At 36.3% G+C, this 19,327-nt stretch overlaps 2 protein-coding genes across 3 annotated transcripts; one reads left to right on the top strand and one right to left on the bottom strand.

Annotated features, from left to right (window-relative positions):
- The first annotated feature begins 1,671 nt into the window (after positions 1 to 1,671).
- On the top strand, positions 1,672 to 6,406 carry LOC103506719 (TBC1 domain family member 22B). Of its 2 annotated transcripts, none has more exons than XM_008471120.3 (2): positions 1,672 to 1,843; positions 4,165 to 6,406. In XM_008471120.3, exon 2 carries the CDS (start codon positions 4,220 to 4,222, stop codon positions 5,528 to 5,530), a length of 1,311 nt encoding a protein of 436 aa, XP_008469342.1. In that variant the 5' UTR covers positions 1,672 to 1,843; positions 4,165 to 4,219; the 3' UTR covers positions 5,531 to 6,406. The 2 variants fall into 2 exon arrangements, with proteins under 2 accessions (XP_008469342.1, XP_026677510.1); XM_026821709.1 differs by lacking the exon at positions 1,672 to 1,843 and adding an exon at positions 2,430 to 2,641.
- A 384-nt stretch (positions 6,407 to 6,790) lies between these two features.
- Positions 6,791 to 19,045, bottom strand: LOC103506728 (organic cation transporter protein-like). Its single transcript, XM_026821701.1, has 9 exons — positions 18,726 to 19,045; positions 18,208 to 18,381; positions 11,854 to 12,013; positions 11,239 to 11,407; positions 10,536 to 10,665; positions 9,809 to 9,998; positions 9,084 to 9,212; positions 8,349 to 8,527; positions 6,791 to 7,700 (listed from the first exon to the last, which is right to left on the bottom strand). The coding sequence occupies exons 1-9, from the start codon at positions 19,029 to 19,031 to the stop codon at positions 7,587 to 7,589; spliced, it is 1,551 nt and encodes a 516-aa protein (XP_026677502.1). The 5' UTR covers positions 19,032 to 19,045; the 3' UTR covers positions 6,791 to 7,586.
- Positions 19,046 to 19,327: the final 282 nt, after the last annotated feature.

Genomic DNA, 19,327 nt, shown 5'->3' on the forward strand with positions numbered 1-19,327 from the left:
CATTTGTAATATGATGAGGTAGACCCCAGACTTAACCTAAGTGTTCAGTGTTGATAAATATTGTTCAAGTTGGTTTACACAAAAAATTAATTGTGTTTATACACACAGGAAGACCCACAGTAAGTCTCTTGCACAAGCTAACTTGTGTTTTTTTTATTGCCAGCTCTTACTTACAGGCTCTCTAAATTACTCAAATCAGCTTATCCTAATATTTCAAATTATTTTCTTGTGATGGGAGGAAGAAAGAGGCTTGTCCAGGCCAAGTATAAAGTGGAGGGTTTCATATTGAACTACAGATTAATTTGAAGAATAGGTACCTACCTACAACTATTTAGGGGTTGTAAACAGTGGTAGAGTATTAAGAGCAGATAGATTGATTGAGATGAGCAAGGAAGAACTTCTCAAACAATAAATATAGGTCTCAGTAACACTCACCTCACATTAGCTGAGCTTCAAGACTGATGTCTGATGTTGAGACTTGAGATAGGTAAAGACAAACACTCATCTGGAAATCGAACGCGATCGATATACCTATGTAGCTTAACTTCAGTGTCCCTTTCGGTAGTTGTGCATAAGGCGCGTCAATGGGACATTACAAAAATCCGTTTATAAGAGGGAAGATACTTGCTTTAGGAGTGTTCCTAGTGAAGTTTTAAAAGGCGCGAAGTAAAAAAAGTCACATAATTTTAATTGATTAGCACTTAAGAAACGAACTTTGAAATCTTAGGCGCGTCCGTGAGACATTAGAAAATCTGTGTATAAGAGGGAAGATACTTGCTTTAGGAGTGTTCCTTGACAAGTTTTTAAAATAGCAAAGTTAAAAAATTCACATATTTTATTGATTAGCACTTAAAAAACGACTTTTGAAATCTTATTTCCGCGATCAACGATACTTCTAACTTTCTAACAACGAAGAACGAACAACTCTGACAAGCACAGCGGCCATCTTTTCAGTGTTTACAGGTGTATTACCGTACATTACCATACGAGGGAACAAAATCCGTACGGAAATCTTACCTTATCGCCATGTTGACCAACACAAAGATGAAAAAAATTAATTTTCTTATTCGCCAACATAAAAATAGGTTAGGGTTAGGTTAAACGCACAAATGAGCAGTGACTAGTGTTAGGTTAGGATTAGGTTAAACGCACAAATGAGCAGTAACCAGTGTTAGGTTAGGGTTAGGTTAAACGCACAAATGAGCAGTGACCAGTGTTAGGTTAGGATTAGGTTAAACGCACAAATGAGCAGTAACCAGTGTTAGGTTAGGGTTAGGTTAAACGCACAAATGAGCAGTGACCAGTGTTAGGTTAGGATTAGGTTAAACGCACAAATGAGCAGTAACCAGTGTTAGGTTAGGGTTAGGTTAAACGCACAAATGAGCAGTGACCAGTGTTAGGTTAGGATTAGGTTAAACGCACAAATGAGCAGTAACCAGTGTTAGGTTAGGGTTAGGTTAAACGCACAAATGAGCAGTGACCAGTGTTAGGTTAGGATTAGGTTAAACGCACAAATGAGCAGTAACCAGTGTTAGGTTAGGGTTAGGTTAAACGCACAAATGAGCAGTGACCAGTGTTAGGTTAGGATTAGGTTAAACGCACAAATGAGCAGTAACCAGTGTTAGGTTAGGGTTAGGTTAAACGCACAAATGAGCAGTGACCAGTGGTATTTTTTTATCATTTAAAAAATAATACTGAAAATTTTTACTCGCCCTTTCTTCTCGATTTTTTGATTTTTCAGATGGGTTCTTCGTTTCTGCCATTGAATTTTAATTGATTACGCCTGAAATTGTATGAGCTGTGACCTTGACTCGCCTGCATAATGATAGCGCTCATCTACATAGTAAGTATAATTTACCTATGTTTCAGTGTTTGTACTATGTACACACATTAATTACCAACTTACCTCAAAGATACATAGGATAGATATCAGCAGATGATAAAGTAATGAGGTTGCTGGAGGTACCTACCTAGAATAGGGCTAAGCTCAATCAACCCAAGCTAACTATAGTGGACCAGTGGTCAACACCCGAGCAGGTAGCCTACTGATTGGTATTTTCAAATAGCCCCCACTCTCAAGTCACAGTTTTATAATAAGTAGAAAGATAGCTTGTGCAGAAGTCATGTCCATGGAATATTGCTACCAAAAGTACCAAAGGAACTGGCACAAACAAGCAGTGACCAGTGTTATTATAGGGTTAGGTTAAATGCAAGAAGGAGTTTTCACAATTAGAGCAGCGTCGTTCGCAAGATCGTTTTGTGTCCTTTTTGTTGTGTGTGGGATTTTTTTTCCCAGAGGAGAGATGCGGGAAATTTTTCTCTCTTTTCAGAATTTCTCATAAGATTTTCGTCACACCCTCAATAATTTCGTTGCTTCTGTGATTTTGTTGTCGTTGATAACTTCACATCAGTGAATTGTAAATAAAAATAATTTCAATGACGTCGTCAGTGGAGTTTTTGAAGTAGGTATTTTTTATCATTTAAAAAATTATCTGAAAATTTTTACTCGCCCTTTCTTCTCGGTTTTTTGATTTTTCAGATGGGTTCTTCGTTTCTGCCATTGAATTTTAATTGATTACGCCTGAAATTGTATGAGCTGTGACCTTGACTCGCCTGCATAATGATAGCGCTCATCTATATAGTAAGTATAATTTACCTATGTTAATTCAGTGTTTGTACTATGTACACACATTAATTACCAACCTACCTCAAAGATACATAGGATAGATATCAGCAGATGATAAAGTAATGAGGTTGCTGGAGGTACCTACCTAGAATAGGGCTAAGCTCAAGGTATCAGCAGATGATAAAGTAATGAGGTAGCTGGAGGTACCTACCTAGAATAGGGCTAAGCTCAATCAACCCAAGCTAACAGCTAACCATAGTGGACCAGTGGTCAACACCCAAGCAGGTAGCCTACTGATTGGTATTTTCAAATAGCCCCCACTCTCAAGTCACAGTTATATAATAGGTAGAAAGATAGCTTGTGCAGAAGTCACGTCCGTGGAATATTGCTACCAAAGGAACTGGCACAAACAATCAGTGACCGGTGTTATTATAGGGTTAGGTTAAATGCAAGAAAGAGTTTTCACAATTAGAGCAGTGATTAGTGTTATAGGGTTAGGTTAAATACTAAAAGGAGCTTTTCTTTTCCACAGATGTGACTTATGCATAATTACCGAAAGGTACCCTATAGTTATCATTTACTGCACTCCAGAGAAACTGTATGTACATTTTATTATGAAATAATTATTGACAGTCAACCAACAACCAATATTATTCAGGAAATAATTTCAAAAAAACATTATCAAAAGACCCCCTGGTGCCTGTTTCCAGAGCTTTATCATTTATAGCTAACATTGATTTGAGTAGATCTAGAGAGAGGAAGGTACTAGTACAGAAGCCACAACAATGAAAAATTGCTATAAAAAGAAGCTGTCACAAATTTTTAAAAGGTTTGGTTAAACACAAACAGGAGCTTTCTTTTTCATTGCCATTGCTTTATAATAATTACAGAACTTTATTACAGTAAGGCTGGGGTCTACCACCTGACATTGCTGTGGCATAGTCTCTGTGAATGAAGTAACACCCATTTGTAATATGATGAGGTAGACCCCAGACTTAACCTAAGTGTTCAGTGTTGATAAATATTGTTCAAGTTGGTTTACACAAAAAATTAATTGTGTTTATACACACAGGAAGACCCACAGTAAGTCTCTTGCACAAGCTAACTTGTGTAATATAATAATATTTATTGCCAGCTCTTACTTACAGGCTCTCTAAATTACTCAAATCAGCTTATCCTAATATTTCAAATTATTTTCTTGTGATGGGTGTGTTGAAACCAATTTTGTCAGAAAAACTACTCAATTAAATAAATTTGTTTAAAAATTGAAAAACCTCAATTTATTTACCTAAGATGTATTGTGTTCAATTGTCCGTGTTCTAAATCCCAGCATCATCAGGACCTCAAACTTCAAGCTTTAATATGGAGCTTTTTTTTCTTTGTGAGGTGGTTTGTGAAGTGGAGAGTTTTTTAGAGCATAATATATACTTACAATAGCAAATAGCATAATACCTAATATTTCTCAGTTACCTGGTATTTGGTTACTTATAATTGCTCATAGACTTGTGTTTCAATTTCATTTTATTTTCTTGTTACAGATGCAGAAGTAAGAGTCATGTATCATTCAGAAGTGGAAATCCACCCATAAAAGAAATGAATGACCAAAGTATGGTTGTCAATGATAACAAGGGATTTTGGAAAAAGAATTCTCACAATGTACCTGGCCGCCCAAGTCCTAAGAAATCCGTTTTCTCTTCCTCATCTCAAAGTAATGCCAATAGTTCATTCCAAGCATACCAGGCTAGTATTAGTGATGCTTGGGTTATAGATGATGATGAGTTTTGCAGCCCCAATGTAAACATATCAAAGAAAGTAGCACAGTCTGCAGCTCTCAATGTTATTAATAATCACAAGACCAAACAATTTGAAACTAGTTCCTCATCTAGAAATAGCAAAGTCAATGAGAGTGAGAGTAGTAAGATTGCCAAGTTCAATGCTTTGTTGAATTTAAATCTACTCAATCTAGAAGAGCTGAGAAGTCTAGCATGGTCTGGAATTCCTAATCAAGTAAGACCAGATGCATGGAGACTACTGGCTGGTTATCTTCCTACTAGCTCTGAACGACGTCAGCAAGTACTGGAAAGGAAGAGGACAGAGTACTGGGTATTTGTAAAGCAGTACTATGATACAGACAGAGATGAGACATATCAGGATATCTACAGACAAATTCACATTGATATTCCTAGGATGAGTCCTCTAATGATGTTATTCCAACAGAAACTTGTACAGGAAATGTTTGAACGAATTTTATTCATCTGGGCAATCCGTCACCCTGCTTCGGGTTATGTGCAAGGAATTAATGATTTAGTAACTCCTTTCTTTGTAGTTTTCCTTCAAGAATTTCTCCCTGTTGGAACTGATTTAGAACAGTTGGATCTAAGTACATTACCCAAGGAGCAACGAGATATTATTGAGGCAGACTCATTCTGTTGTCTTTCCAAGTTTTTAGATGGAATTCAAGATAATTATATCTTTGCTCAGTTGGGTATTCAACAGAAAGTAAACCAACTGAAAGATCTGATCCAAAGAATTGACACCAACTTGCATAATCATCTGTTGAAGCATGGAGTAGATTATTTGCAGTTCTCTTTCCGCTGGATGAATAACTTGCTCACTAGGGAGGTACCATTGCGTTGTTCTATTCGTCTATGGGATACTTATCTAGCTGAATCTGATGATTTTGCAGCCTTCCAGCTTTATGTGTGTGCTGCCTTCTTACTGCACTGGCGCCAAAAATTACTCCGTGAAAGAGATTTCCAAGGTCTTATGCTCATGTTACAGAATTTACCCACTTCAAACTGGAGTGATCATGATATTGGTGTTCTGGTAGCAGAGGCCTATCGACTCAAAGTTGCCTTTGCAGACGCACCAAATCATCTGTCGGGATCCAAAACTAAGAGGTGACCAAATGTTTAACGTAAGTACTTCAATTTGATTCTTTGATAACTATTCGAACTTTTGTTTAATAGAAGATGTATTTTTATGGAGAAAATTTTATTATTAGTGTACATAGACTGGGTCAGGGCCAAAATTTATTTTTACTTTTTTAAAAGTTGTCTTCATATCCAACATGAAAATACGGAAAAAAGAGCCTGGTATGTTGGGACTTAATCATTCTCAACCCGAATAACCAGTAATGAAGTATGCAAAAACAGTTGTTATTGCTGTGAACGAGTAAGAAGTAAGGGGAAACTGAAAAATGTGAATTGAAATTTGTAGACGTGTAGAGATATAAGGTCATTTCATAGTGTACGTACCTACCCATAAAAATAGTAATTTGCTATTTAAGATTAAAAGAAAAAATACTCAATGTAGTGTTAGGTGATAAGCAAGAAAAAATTGAATACTTTAAATTCACGCAAAATCGGTTGATGTAGCCTGTGAAAAAAGGGTATAATACCTACCTATTATAATAATAAATTCAAAATTGAATATCTCAACTTTACTATGATGTTAGTTTTCTTAACAAGTCTTTAAAAAATTAATGAAATTTTTGGTAGGATCTTACTTGAATGATCTTTTTCTGTCATTAATGTGCCCAATTTAGTTCCAGCAACAAAAGGTCAAAAATATCTTCCAACTTTCGAATACACTTGTATTTTTATTTTTCATTTTATTCCTATGTATATAAAAAGATATTCGAAGGAATTGAACGAAAATCATTTTTATCACATCACCCAATTACGTTAATACTCTCATTTGACTTGTGACTTTGTATTAATATTATTTTGTCATAAACATATTGTATGGAAAAAAATATATTATTTAATTTATTAATGATTTTTTTCGTCTTTTTCTTTGTTTATCATATCAGACTAGGCTTGCACACCGGACTCCCAGCAGAGTCCATGTTTGTTGGTAGGTAGGATTTGACTTTTTGTGTCCGAAAGATAATAGGAAATTTCTAGATTTTGCCCAAACGCCCAAAGCGATCTTAATAAAATTTATGACGATCATAAGTGTCCCCGGGCCGGGTTTCAAGAAATGCACGGTTCGGCCGCTCCGCTATTGAACGATATAATATCGAAAAACTCAAAAATAGTTCGCTGGGCCCTGTTTCCAGAAGGTACGGTTTGGCCGTTATTCAGCACCAGAGTTTCGCTTCACCAATACTTACCTACCTGAAAAGCACAATGAAAATTATAAAAATTAATAACGCAAAGGTAATAGGTATATTTTAATTTAGTTTTTTTTTTTTTTAATCTTAAGTTAGCCTATTTTTTCCGGGCAAACTTCTCCGATATTTTTTGGATTATAAGGTGCGTACTCCGGTGGGACTGATTTCTCTTGTTTTGTACTGAATAATCATTAAAATAATTGTAAAAGATGGTAAATCCTTTACTATTATTTTAAAATAATTCACAATCGCATTCAGAAAATTAACTAGAACACCTTTATTTAAAAAAAAGTTCGACCTCACAGAATAATACATTCGTCTTTGAAAAAGAACTACAAATTAACTTTTTAAGTACATATTATTTAGGTAACTGCATAAACATACATATAATTTCTATAAATACTTGAAATATTTTAACAATAAAGGAAACTATTCCCAAAGATCTATAGGTTAAAAAAAAAAGAAGCTTTAAGTATAAAATAATAAAAAAATATCTAATTCTATATTTACCTCGGAATATGCCTGCATATCACCCTACTCCCTACTCCTCGTACCTAATTCAATAAATACAATGCTTTTCCATTACCCTAAATATAGGTGGGTAATAGAAAGTAAAAAGTTTGTACAGTCTCCTTGTATTAGCAGTTCTCAGCCTATTTATTACCATTATTTATATCTATTGTAAATTAAGGTTTATTTTTCGACCGAGAAAATGACCCAAGTCGGAATTTTTGAAGAAAGAAATTTTTCGGTTTAATATAAAGGAATTATGTTGAGATTTGAGAAAAAAAAGAAAGGAATTTAGTTTAAAAGGAGGGAACTGCTAATTTACAGGACAAATTCTTAGTTGACTTCGGTGGACAATCCAGTTGTGTCTGGCAAGAGTAGTACGGATAATCCTCCAACAATTCCACTGACACCCAGGAGTACCATGGGGAAATGAATGTGGAAAAATTCCTGAAACAAAAAGAAGAAACCTTGAAGTTGAAAATCTTTATTAATTTTATAACATTAAATAAAAAGACTAGATAGCTAGATACCTATAAGTTCTGTTCCCTAACAAAGGCTTCTTCTCCGATTTTATTTCGTAGCAATGAAACAACTGTAAGGTACCGCGACTGCCTTGTACGAGTAAGCGCTGGATCGAGGGTTTGATACCGGCCGGGGGCGTATTTCATCCTGAATGGATAATGTTCATTCTCGGAACGGCTGGCTTTCTCCTATCCTGTCTTCTTTCTCTCTTTGCTTTCAGGACGATAAGACCTTAGCAGTTATAGCTCCCTCGTAAATTGGTATAAGCTTAAACCAACTTTTAGGACTGTTTGCCCCTACACCTAAGCTTCAGAGCGTACAGTTCCCTCTATCAACCTCTTCTAAAAAATCTATTATTTTACAGCTAGCGATTATTTGTTAGGTTTATATTAGACATCCTATGTATTAACATTATTCTTACCGTTTTTATTATTATTGGATACTAGGTACTTGTGTTTTTCTACTCCGACTCGAGTTTCGCCTATTATAGGCGAAACTCGAGTCGGAGTAGAAAAACACAAGTACCTAGTATCCAATAATAATTTACAGCTAGCGTTAGGTAAAACTATTTACCATATCCCACAAGTAGGGAATCAAAATCAAAGCAACCCCAGCAGGAACACTAGATGCTCCCACTCCCAGGTTTCTCATTTTGGTCGGGAATAACTCAGCTGTATACACAGGCATCACTACGTTAGAGGAAGAGATGGCAAACTTGCCTATCATGGCGAGAGATATTGTCATCCAGCTACCTATAACACAATATGATTATTGTTAACTACCTGTAACACAACATGATTATTGTTAACCACCTGTAACACAACATTCTTAATTTTCTAACTACGAGTAAAAAGATTATTCACAAGAATCTTTATTGTTTGGAGTAATGTGGTGGAAATAATATGGAAAACCCAATAGGTACCTATGGAGGGAGAGAGGGACGCAGAGAGGATTCAATAAAAATTAGGTAGCTATTCGTTGCATATTGCATACTCACGTAATAAACAGGCGGTCATAAGAGTTAGCACTCCACAAATTTTTTTATCTGATAATATTCTAGCATTTCTGTGGAAAGGATTTGTAAAGAAGGTAGGTACAAATGCAATTTTGTCCCTATGTTTTTTTCATTGAATTATTTTAAAAATATGCTAGAATGGGTAGAGTTTAAAAATACGCTATTGGTAGGTAGTTATACCTATGTATAATTTAAAGGGTACCTAACACTAACAAGTAATTTTGTTTATAAACCAATATGTAAGTTATTTCCTCAATAAAGAGTGATGTTATAAAAATAGAACACACACTTACCTTGGGGAAAAGCCAGAGTGACAAGACAAGCCACCCCCGCCGCCATAGTTGTAAGACATAGAGGCCTTCTCCTACCCATCTTGAGCAAAATCAAAATGCTCATCGCTATGGCGGGAATTTCTACAATACCTGGAACACAAGAGGTAGAAAGGTCGTGAAAACATAGAATTGAAGAGGTAGATAAAGTCGTGGAATTGAAACTTGAAGAGATGAAAGTGATAGATTAAGCCCCGGGAATACAAGTCAAAAAGATTGAAAAAGTCGTGGAAACAAAACTCGAAGAGGTAGAAGAAGTGGAAATGAAACTTGAAGAGGTGGAAGCGATAGAATAAGTCCTGGGAATAAATGTCGAAAAGATTGAAATGGTCGTGGAAATGAGCGAGTGTGATTTGATCGCGAATTTCTCTCAGATGATTTTCAAATGTGTGAACAATTTTGAGTAGATGATACAAACATCATAAGAACCGATTTGAAAACACGATTTCAAAGGATTTTAAGACAAAAACCTGACAAAAGCTTAACACGAAGTGCAAAAAACCAAAGTTGGGGTCGAGTGGATTGGAACACATCACATGCCTTCAGACACACTCCAATTGTCAAGGGTTTAGGTTTACCTTACCCTTGGGATCAATTTATTTTGAAGAAATCATTTACTGATGAAAATTGTAATAAAAAATTCGTTGCCTAAATATTTGTGCCAAGTATCTCTGTGACAGACGACTCACCTGAAATGACAGTATTGACGTACACATCACCACCAATGTTGGACAGGTTGAGTACCAGCCCATAGTACACCAAATAGACGGAGAACCACACCACATACTGAACGCAAGATATGAGTCTCATCAGGGGGGTTCTCCACAGATCTAGAACTTCCACCTTCTTCCCACTGTCTTCTTTCATCGAAGATACACTCTGAAAAATAACAGAAGAATTTCATTAATAAATAATAATAATAACAAAGAAAAAAGGTACAGAAGGTAAGGTTTGAAACAAGGTATAGAATTGGAAAGGTTTCATCGAGAAGAAAAAGAAGAAAACTGACGCCAAATGGTCGGATTTAAGAAAGAAAGAAAGATCAAATAAGTGAAAGAATGAAGGAATACGGCAGAAGGAAGAAAGAAACAACCTATCATTTAAAGTTTTCTAACGTGATCCAAATGAAACTCATCACATAAGTGAAAGAATGAAGGAATACGGCAGAAGGAAGAAAGAAACAACCTATCATTTAAAGTTTTCTAACGTGATCCAAATGAAACTCACAAAAGATCACGGAAATATGAAAATATCACAATAAGTATCGCAATAGTTGATATTTTGTGCCTCTTTATATATACCTCCATGAAACTCAAAAAAGTTTAGTCCCTAATCAACCCAACAAATTGAATTTTTCTATTTTGTTGCAATATGACCACAAGAGAGTAAAACAAATTCCAGTAAAGACGTAGGTACCTGTTTTAGAAGTTTGTCCGTATTAGCGGGCAAAGTTTTATCGTTAAACCTTGCAGCATCTTTCAACACCTCCATAGCTTCCTCAGTTTTACCCATTGTAAGAAGCCACCTCGGAGATTCTGGAATACACCTGGAAACAGAATCAATAGTTATCGATGCGCGATGGGTAGATGACCAGAAATATTAGTACAAAAAAAAAATCAATCAATCAATTTTGGAACATTAAAAGTTCAAAGTCTTCAGACCCTTTTAAGCAAAGCCATCTTTTGGGGCAGTTGCGCCTACACCTAAGCCTCAGAGTGGGTATAACCACTGTGTATAACCTCTGTGTATAACTATCTGTGTATAACCACAACTTCAGACCCTTTAGTCTCTTCATAAAATAAGCTTCATGCTATTGAAGTATACCATCTTTTTATTGTCACTTTTACTCAGATGAGTATTGGTCCAAATTGAAAAATTTGAGGTCGTTTCGGCCCTCAAAGGCCTCTAATCATTGTCATTCCCTTTACCGGAAGACACTCAGTTGAGTTCCTTCGTACCACCTCCGAGCGCCAGCTATCCTGAGGGAAACTTCGGAGGGAACCAGCTGATGGAATTATTTTGATGAATGGTTCAAATTGATTATTTTTAAATGAAGAAAATGAAAAGAACTTCCTTTCAAATCGATGTTCTTGAAATGAAGGAAATGAAAAGAACTTACCACCAAAGGATCAAGAAGATAATGGTAGGTGCTGTAATGACCCATTGGAGTATCCTCCAACTATGAATGTAATAAGCGATGCCCGAGATAGCAATATATCCCAGGGGCACAGGAAATAAGTACGAAATACCTGCAATCGTTAGCCATTTGCCTCCCACGATTTCCATACCTGTGAAACAAACAAAACAACATTTTTGTTGAAACGGGTCGAAGAAATATCGAAAATCAAATCATGAATTCTTTGTGGTAAAGCAGAGCTTTTTCGCAATTTTTGTGGATATCACAGATCACAGCATTACTAAGTGCTTCTTTTGCAATCAATTTCGATATTTTAATAATCTTTTTACACTGGTAATGCTGCCACTGGTCTCTATTCGATTGAAGTAGCTACTCAATTGTCCTCACGAGGCTGATTGCACCCCGAACTTCACAGAGCCAAAAAATTTCGACCACGCCAGGAATCGAACCCGGGACCTCTCGGCTTTCTCTTATCCAGTTTTCTTCTCTCTTTGCTTTCGGGACCATAAGATCTTAGCAGTTCCCTCTATCGATTTTTTCCAAGAAGAAGACGAAGAAAAAGGAGAAGAATGAAGTCCTTAAGATTGGTTTACTTACAAAGGACAAACCCACTGAATACAATGCTGACACAGACAAATCCCAGCATTGCTCTGAGCACCAGGTATCCTTCAAACCATGGAGATGCCGCTACACCAGCTCCTAGAACTAATTGACACACCAAGGATCCCATTAAAGCTCGTTTTCTACCGAACCTGAAATGTCAAGGCAAGAAAAAAACAAAGATTAACATGGGTAAACTAAAACTATGTTTATAATAATTATAGGTATTAACGTGAATTAGTTTTTCTAATTAGGTATTAACATAATTTGTTTTTCAAAAGTCATAAAAGAGAACATGTCATAAAAGAGAACATGTTGGCTCATTACGGGATATGTAATCAACCGGGATAAAACTACTTGATTAGGGATGGAGGAAAACTGATCTGCAAATATGACATTTATGTGTTGCATCATTATGGGAGGATTTTCCTTGAAAGGTCATGGAAATCTCACTGATGCGACGCAGTATTTTGACATTTTGTGCTTGTTAAATATCTACTAGAATTCACTAGATCCTCTTAGTAATCAATTTTTAATGCTTGGGAAAACTGATTTTCACAAATTTTGATACGCACATGTGTCATTATCAGGAGTTATGATGAGGATTTTTTTTTTCAAAAGATCACGGAAATATGAAAATATCACAATAAGTATCGCAATAGTTGATATTTTGTGCCTCTTTATATATACCTCCTAGCTGTCAGCGTCAGCATAAACTCATAAAGTACTTATCACATTTGGTTCCATTAATGTGTATCTATCGTAAGCATTATTTTTTACTGAGCTCTCTATTATCCTGATTATTTTTTAATGTTTAGAAGTATTTTTAGCGTTTTAGGTGTTTCTAGGTATGTTTTAGAAATTTAGAAGCAAGCTGTACCTACCTACTTGGGATTTTTTCTTCAAATTACTATCCTAGAGGATGGACGTTTTGGCATTGTTACAAATGCTATCGTTTCTAGACGACTATATAGACTACAATAAAAAAACCCATCACTTGTCAAGAAGCTTGAGGCATTTTCGTCTAAAAAATAAAAAAATGTGAGCATCTCCACTTTTTTCCTTAAAAATAAGTTTTTTTTTCAACTGATATTATCCATCTTTAAGAGGCTGTCTGGTACCTAGTTCAATTTAAGGGACCGAATTTGAATTTCAGTAGAATCTTATTATCAACATAATTATATCGAACTTTGACCGCAAAAGAGAAATTATGAAAATTACTCCTCCCACTTCCAAAACTTTCAATAGAAATCAAAACTTTAGAACTGGTTTACTCTGTTAGTCAAACCTCGATTTCGTTTCAAGAACCCTCTTGATTAACACCTTTCAATTTTATAATTTTTACCTGACCTTAACCTTCCTGTTTAAATCTGACAACTTATTGATTGCTAAATAACAATAGATACTCGGGTAACCATTACTCAAAACCGTCAGGCAAGATTTCCTTGGTCAGTCCAATACCTTGACAGCAAGTTGTCAGAGCTTTCAAAGAGCGAAGAATGGATTTGAAGCATTGATTAATACATATTTTATTAAACGTATTCATTTAACTCATATTGATTATGGACACCATACCATATTCTTTATGTTCATGGGGATTTCAAGAAGGAACTGATAGATAGGAGGAAAGAACAAATTCATACAAGTTTTAAGAGATAAATCGGATCCTAATTCTGAAGATAACTTTGTCTGTTTTGGTTTGTTCGACAAATGCCGAGCGAGTGGAAACACACCATTTGCACTTAGCATTTTGCAAATATTTTTATAGCCTTAGCAGAATTCATAAAAAGTATACGTATAGGATTCGTTAACCGTGGGATTGTTGCTTGAATCCCGGTGACGACAATAAAAATTACTTAGACGAAAGCTATTTGTAAGAAATGTAGAGTTACCTAATCAGACAAAGTCAAATCTCTGATGTGATCTGCCCCGCCCTTGTAGATGCGCTGCACCGCCCAAGTGGAAATTTGAGAGCTTGGTTTCTTAGCTCTATCCATTCCTAACAAATTGCATTAGAACTATTATAATAGAAGTCAAGTTTGTGGGAAAAACGCCACTAAAACTTATTCGTATTAACTTTGCCTTGGCGGTGTTTTGTGAATAGGTGGTATGAGCGAAAATGAAATTAGAGTATTAAATTTCAAGACCATAAAAACAGTTGGTATTGTAGAGCAAGTTATGGAGGTCGGAATGAAGATTTGTATTCAAATGCCTTCTAGCCATGCGCTCCCATATTTACAATCACACAATATGTTATCTTTTTTACTTAAGTTCATTTGAAGGATAAATCAACACATTAATGTTCAAGTAATATGAACTCGAGAATAATACCTAAAGTTATGACTGTTATTGAATTGACAACCAACACACCCAGGTAGACAAATGAAGACCTACCCATTGTAATGGACACATACACGGCTCATTCATATCCTCCCTAAATTACCTAAATTTTAGGTTTTAGTTCAGATTAGGAGACTTCAGATTAGGATTTAGGACCTAAATGTAAATCCTGATCTAAAGTATGTAATGTAGGTACTTGGATAATGAAATTTTCAACCTCAGAGATTAGGGTGTATAAAAATTACCATATTGACACTTGAGAAGAAGACAGTGAAGTAGTAGAAAAAGAAGAGGAAGAAGAAGACGAAGAAAAAAGAGGAGAAGACGAAATAAAAAGAGCGCTTTCAAAAGGTTGTCAGGAAAAAAAAATCACCCAGTCTAAAAAATCCCATGTCCCATTATGCCAACATCAACAAAAGCTACAAAAAGTTGATTTATCAGCTCTCCCTCTGACCTATTGCCTATTGGTGCTCACTATGTCACTAAGAACCGATTTGTACCTACGTTTAAGTGAGTAGCGATTATAGTTGTGGCGTTACAAGAAGGTAGGTACCTACACCTAATACGAATAGTTGGTCGTAATATTGTGAAACCTTTTAAGGTTGACAATTTAATCGACAGGCTGTACCTACCTCTGAACCTAGTGTGGTAAAAAGAAAAAAATATTATTAGTAATAATATAGGTATTAATAAATAAAATAATAACATAAAAACTGTACATCGAGGTTCTACTGTATTTGAAAACACTCTGTCAAAAGATGTAGGTTAAGCAAGACACTCACGCTCAGACGCGCCTGTCAGACCTGGGTCTGAGGTCTGAAGCTTTTTTCGCCACAGACATTTTACGACACGTCTGACAGACTACGGTCTGTGAAACCTGGGTCTGTCGGACAGTCTGAGCGTAAGTGGCTAGCAGAGGAGGACCCTATTTCACTAACGACTATCCCCACTCCTTAAGTTTTACAAAGAAAACGACATAGGTACATCATTTTGAGGGAATCTTTGAGCTACGCCTATCTGATTATAAATTAAAGGAACGTGTATAGTTAGAGATTAGTTGAGTAATACCTATAAAAGCTACAGAAGGAAAAATAACACAACTAAGGACAGTTTACAGAAATTATGGATGTAGGTGCAGGAACACTCATTCGACACCATGCCAAAAGGAGAAACGAAGAGAGACCAACAAGAGTGCAATCAATTTTATTTCATGATTTTCACGCACTTTTTGGCATGAATAACCATTTTAAGGTTACATGTGCCTGATAAGGTCACATGTGCCATCGCGTCTTTTTGGCTGGAACTTCAAATAATCTACACGAGGCTGAGTGCACGCGAAACAACCAGAATCAGATACCAACGCGACGGTCGTCATCCAGATACTGACCACGCACAATGTAGCTTAACAACAGTGTTTCGTGGGGAACTAGTACATTTAACGTCTCAAGGTCAATGTTGTTGCCCTGACGTTGAGTAACGCTCTAAAATTTTAAGCTTTTAAGTAGGCTCAAGGATTATGTCGCAAAAGCAAATATTAAACTCTTCTTTATACAATCAAACCTGGAGAAAACGGCTCAAAAAAGTTTTGAGGTCTTGTTCAATGTTCAAAAAACTTTTTAAATGAGATCAAGCTTAAAAAGAAGAGTTTTATGCTGTCTCTCCGTAGGTTACCCTTGTTTAATTTCTTGTACCTCTATAAATGAGCAAACTAAGAAAATGTTACTTCTCTACCCTAATCGATAATATTTTTAATCGAGAAAAAGAAAAAAAACCTCTCTAATTAAGGGAAAAATAGTTGGTACCTTGAGCCTGTATCATCCAGGTTCGATTGTCCTGTATAAAGCTTGGATAATTGAACGTCGAAATCTGACTGCATTTCATAACTATGGGACTCTGGCTGTTCATTTGCATTTCCATTTTCATGAACAAAAATATGGTATGAACATCACACGACTTTCCTTATCCTACCGAATGATGCTTATTTGGGTGTGTTGCATCCTTGTCACATTTGTGGCCTACGTACCAAATTTCTAGTCTCTAGCTCTTACCGTTCTCGAGATATTTTGTTTACAGACAGACGGACAGTCAGACACACACATGGACCAATTGCTGAAACTTTGTTTTTAGGCTCTAGGGACCTCAAAACGTGTTTTCACACTAAAAACTGACCTTCTAAAATTTGACCCGATTACATTACTTTCCTTCCTAGAGGATAAGGAAAGTAAAAAGCTCTGATAACGAGTGAGTTTCTTATACTGATGGTGATGGGTGATGATGGGTGTTCTAGACTTTAGATTAATTATTCATGTATGTAGATTTCTCCGTGCCGTCATGATAGGTAGATGCAGATTAAGCTAGACATCAGACCAGAACTGGCCAACGTGTGGTTTCTGGTCCGTTGTGGCCCACACTATGGTCAAGTTGCTGCGCTGGCGCTGCTTTGCAGCCCTTTCTATCTTTTTGGTACGTGGGGAGAAAATCTTCCATTTTTCATGTATTACGGTTACACAGGACCGTATCTATTTAGTTGGGGGAGGGAGTATCTCGAAGCTTAGCCAGCATATATTATGCATGGGGTACCTACTCAACTCAACCCTTATCCTATGTTAGTAAATATGTGATATAGGTATTTTGCTATGATGATTGCTGCTGCGCCCTCGATGACAAACTAATTCAGGCGTTTGTCAAATGATATTACTTACATCAAGTGCTCATTTCATACTAAATAGCTGATAGAAAAAAAAATAATTTATAGTTTATAGGAAAGACAAGAAAATATATGATGAGAAAATCGAAATACCCCAAACTTCCAAACAAGAAAATATCATTGCTATTGATTGCTATTTGAATGAGAAGATTGCTTTGGACAGTTCTGCACGTTGAGAAACACTTGAATATAACGAGTAACGAGCCTATGGTACAATTGACTCTGGATGAATACGCAAATGAACTCAAGAGCAAGACGTATATGAGTACAGTAGAACCTCGATTATTTCAACCTCCATTATATGAACTCTCTACTATTTAAATTCCAAAAATCGGGTTTTTTCCCTATCTTTCAAGGAAATCCGACTTTATCAGAGGAAGAGATCATTGAAAGTGTTCAAATAATGAGACTAATGACGAAGAAAACAATATCGAAGACGTGTTTTTTTTGTTTGTTTCTTAGTTTGTTTTATTTCATTTCAAAATAAAAGGGTATTTCTTATATATATTTTGTACCACTAAATTTGGCCCCATTTACATTGTTTACATTGGAATTTCGATTATTTCAACTTTTATACAGAACCTCGATAATTTCAACTACCCTCGGTCCCAATTAGTTGAAATAATCGTGGTTCTACTGAACAGGTAGGTATTCAAGAGTAAGCACCTACGTAAGTACGTGCTAATGCTTACACGTAGTAATAATTGGACCATGGTTTGTTCATTGGTCTTGGTCGAGATTTTCGTCGTTGTTGGTGGTGGTAGTGTCCAGCCAGGGTGTTGAATTGTTGTTTATAGACCGTTAAAAAAAAAAAAAAAAAAAAAAAAAGGGAAAAACTCCTATCTCACTCTATGTACCTCTTTCTCTCTCCCTCCCTCTCGCTTACTCTCCCTCTCTCTTTCACTCTCTCCTTTGCGCTTCCTTTGAACTTGTCTCGTACTAATCTCTCTCTATGTTTCTCTCTCTCTCTCTCTCTCTCGACTCTGCTGTTACCTCCTATCTCGCTCTATGTACCTCTTACTTTCAATCTCTCTCTCTCTCTCTCTCTCGTGGTCAAGACCTGGTAATCAGAAGGGCAAGGGTTCAATCCCACCCGAGCTATGGAGTCCTCTAACCTCTAACATTTTTAGCTAATTTCATCAACATCGGATTAGCTAACGTTCAAAAGTTATGACGTAAGGGGGGGTTGCCGTGGAAAGATCGGAGTTTTGAAAACTGTGCTGCATTGGCAACAACTTTGAGAAGCACTGTTCTATAGTGTAAACGCTGTTAAAGAGACCTCACTTGGTTCAGTCAATAGTAGCACATGATGGACCTACCTCACTAATGATAGTGTCTCCAAAGTTGTTCGTATCATACAGCCATTTCTGACAAGGTCGTGTTGTGGTGACATTTTCACTTTCTAGTAAGAGGTCATGATAGGATTGACTGTAGTCCAAGTCCTTGATAGCGCAAGGATTGTAACCAAACTTCTCGTCCTGAAATGAAATTTATTGGAGAAATAGGTAAATCATAAAATAAGAGACAAAAAGTACTTAAGAATACGTTACCTAGGTACTTATTCCAGGCATTTCTTGAGGTAGGTATAGGTACCTACCTATTGAATTTTCATATTTAGTATAGATTGGTGGGTACTTATATTAATTTTCTCTGTCTTATTATTTTCTAGCCATACCTGTACAAACCCCTAAAGGTACAAAAATAAATAAAAAACAAAGTAATAATGTAGTTCTGATGCAGTTTAATATCCCGACTAAGTTTCGCACACCCTCTCCCGGCATTTCCTGTATTTGCTCTACGACTTCCCTCAGGATACACTTACATCCCGAGTAAATACTCCGCTGATATTAATCCACTCCGGAAACGAAATGTGATCGAAATTATCTGTCTGGGCGCACCAGAAGTTTTGATCTGCCGCCTGGAATGTGAGCGCAAAGATGTGCCAAGTACACGGAATATTGAGCAGGGATAGAAGGACTGTAAGTTGGAATTGCCACCGGCCGAATTCTCCTATGGCGTTGCTGATTGGATCTTCATTAGTGGTTACTGGAGATGACGGAGGCTTCTCATTGGACGGCGTAGCTGTTGAGTTGGATACGGTGTCGGCACCCATTTTGTCTGAGGACATATTGAGAGAGAAATACCGTGTGAGGAATTGAAAATGTTAGTCAGTATCTAGATCTCTAACCCTCAGGTCTACAGTCTTATATTAGCAATATGCTGATTTAAAAACCGATAAATTTGGCAGCAACAATTATATTATACCTATTAGTAAAAATATATAATTAGTTTCTCTCTATAATTCTATATCCAGATTATCCAGGTTACAGACCTACTCACTACACCGATACAGGAGTTAACGTAAACAAGATTCGGTAGCATTCAATCAGGGTCAGTAACCCTGTAATTATCCTGAGAGGTCCT

Source organism: Diaphorina citri, unplaced genomic scaffold (assembly GCF_000475195.1).
Source record: "Diaphorina citri unplaced genomic scaffold, Diaci psyllid genome assembly version 1.1 scaffold257, whole genome shotgun sequence".
Classification (NCBI taxonomy): Eukaryota; Metazoa; Arthropoda; class Insecta; order Hemiptera; family Psyllidae; genus Diaphorina; species Diaphorina citri.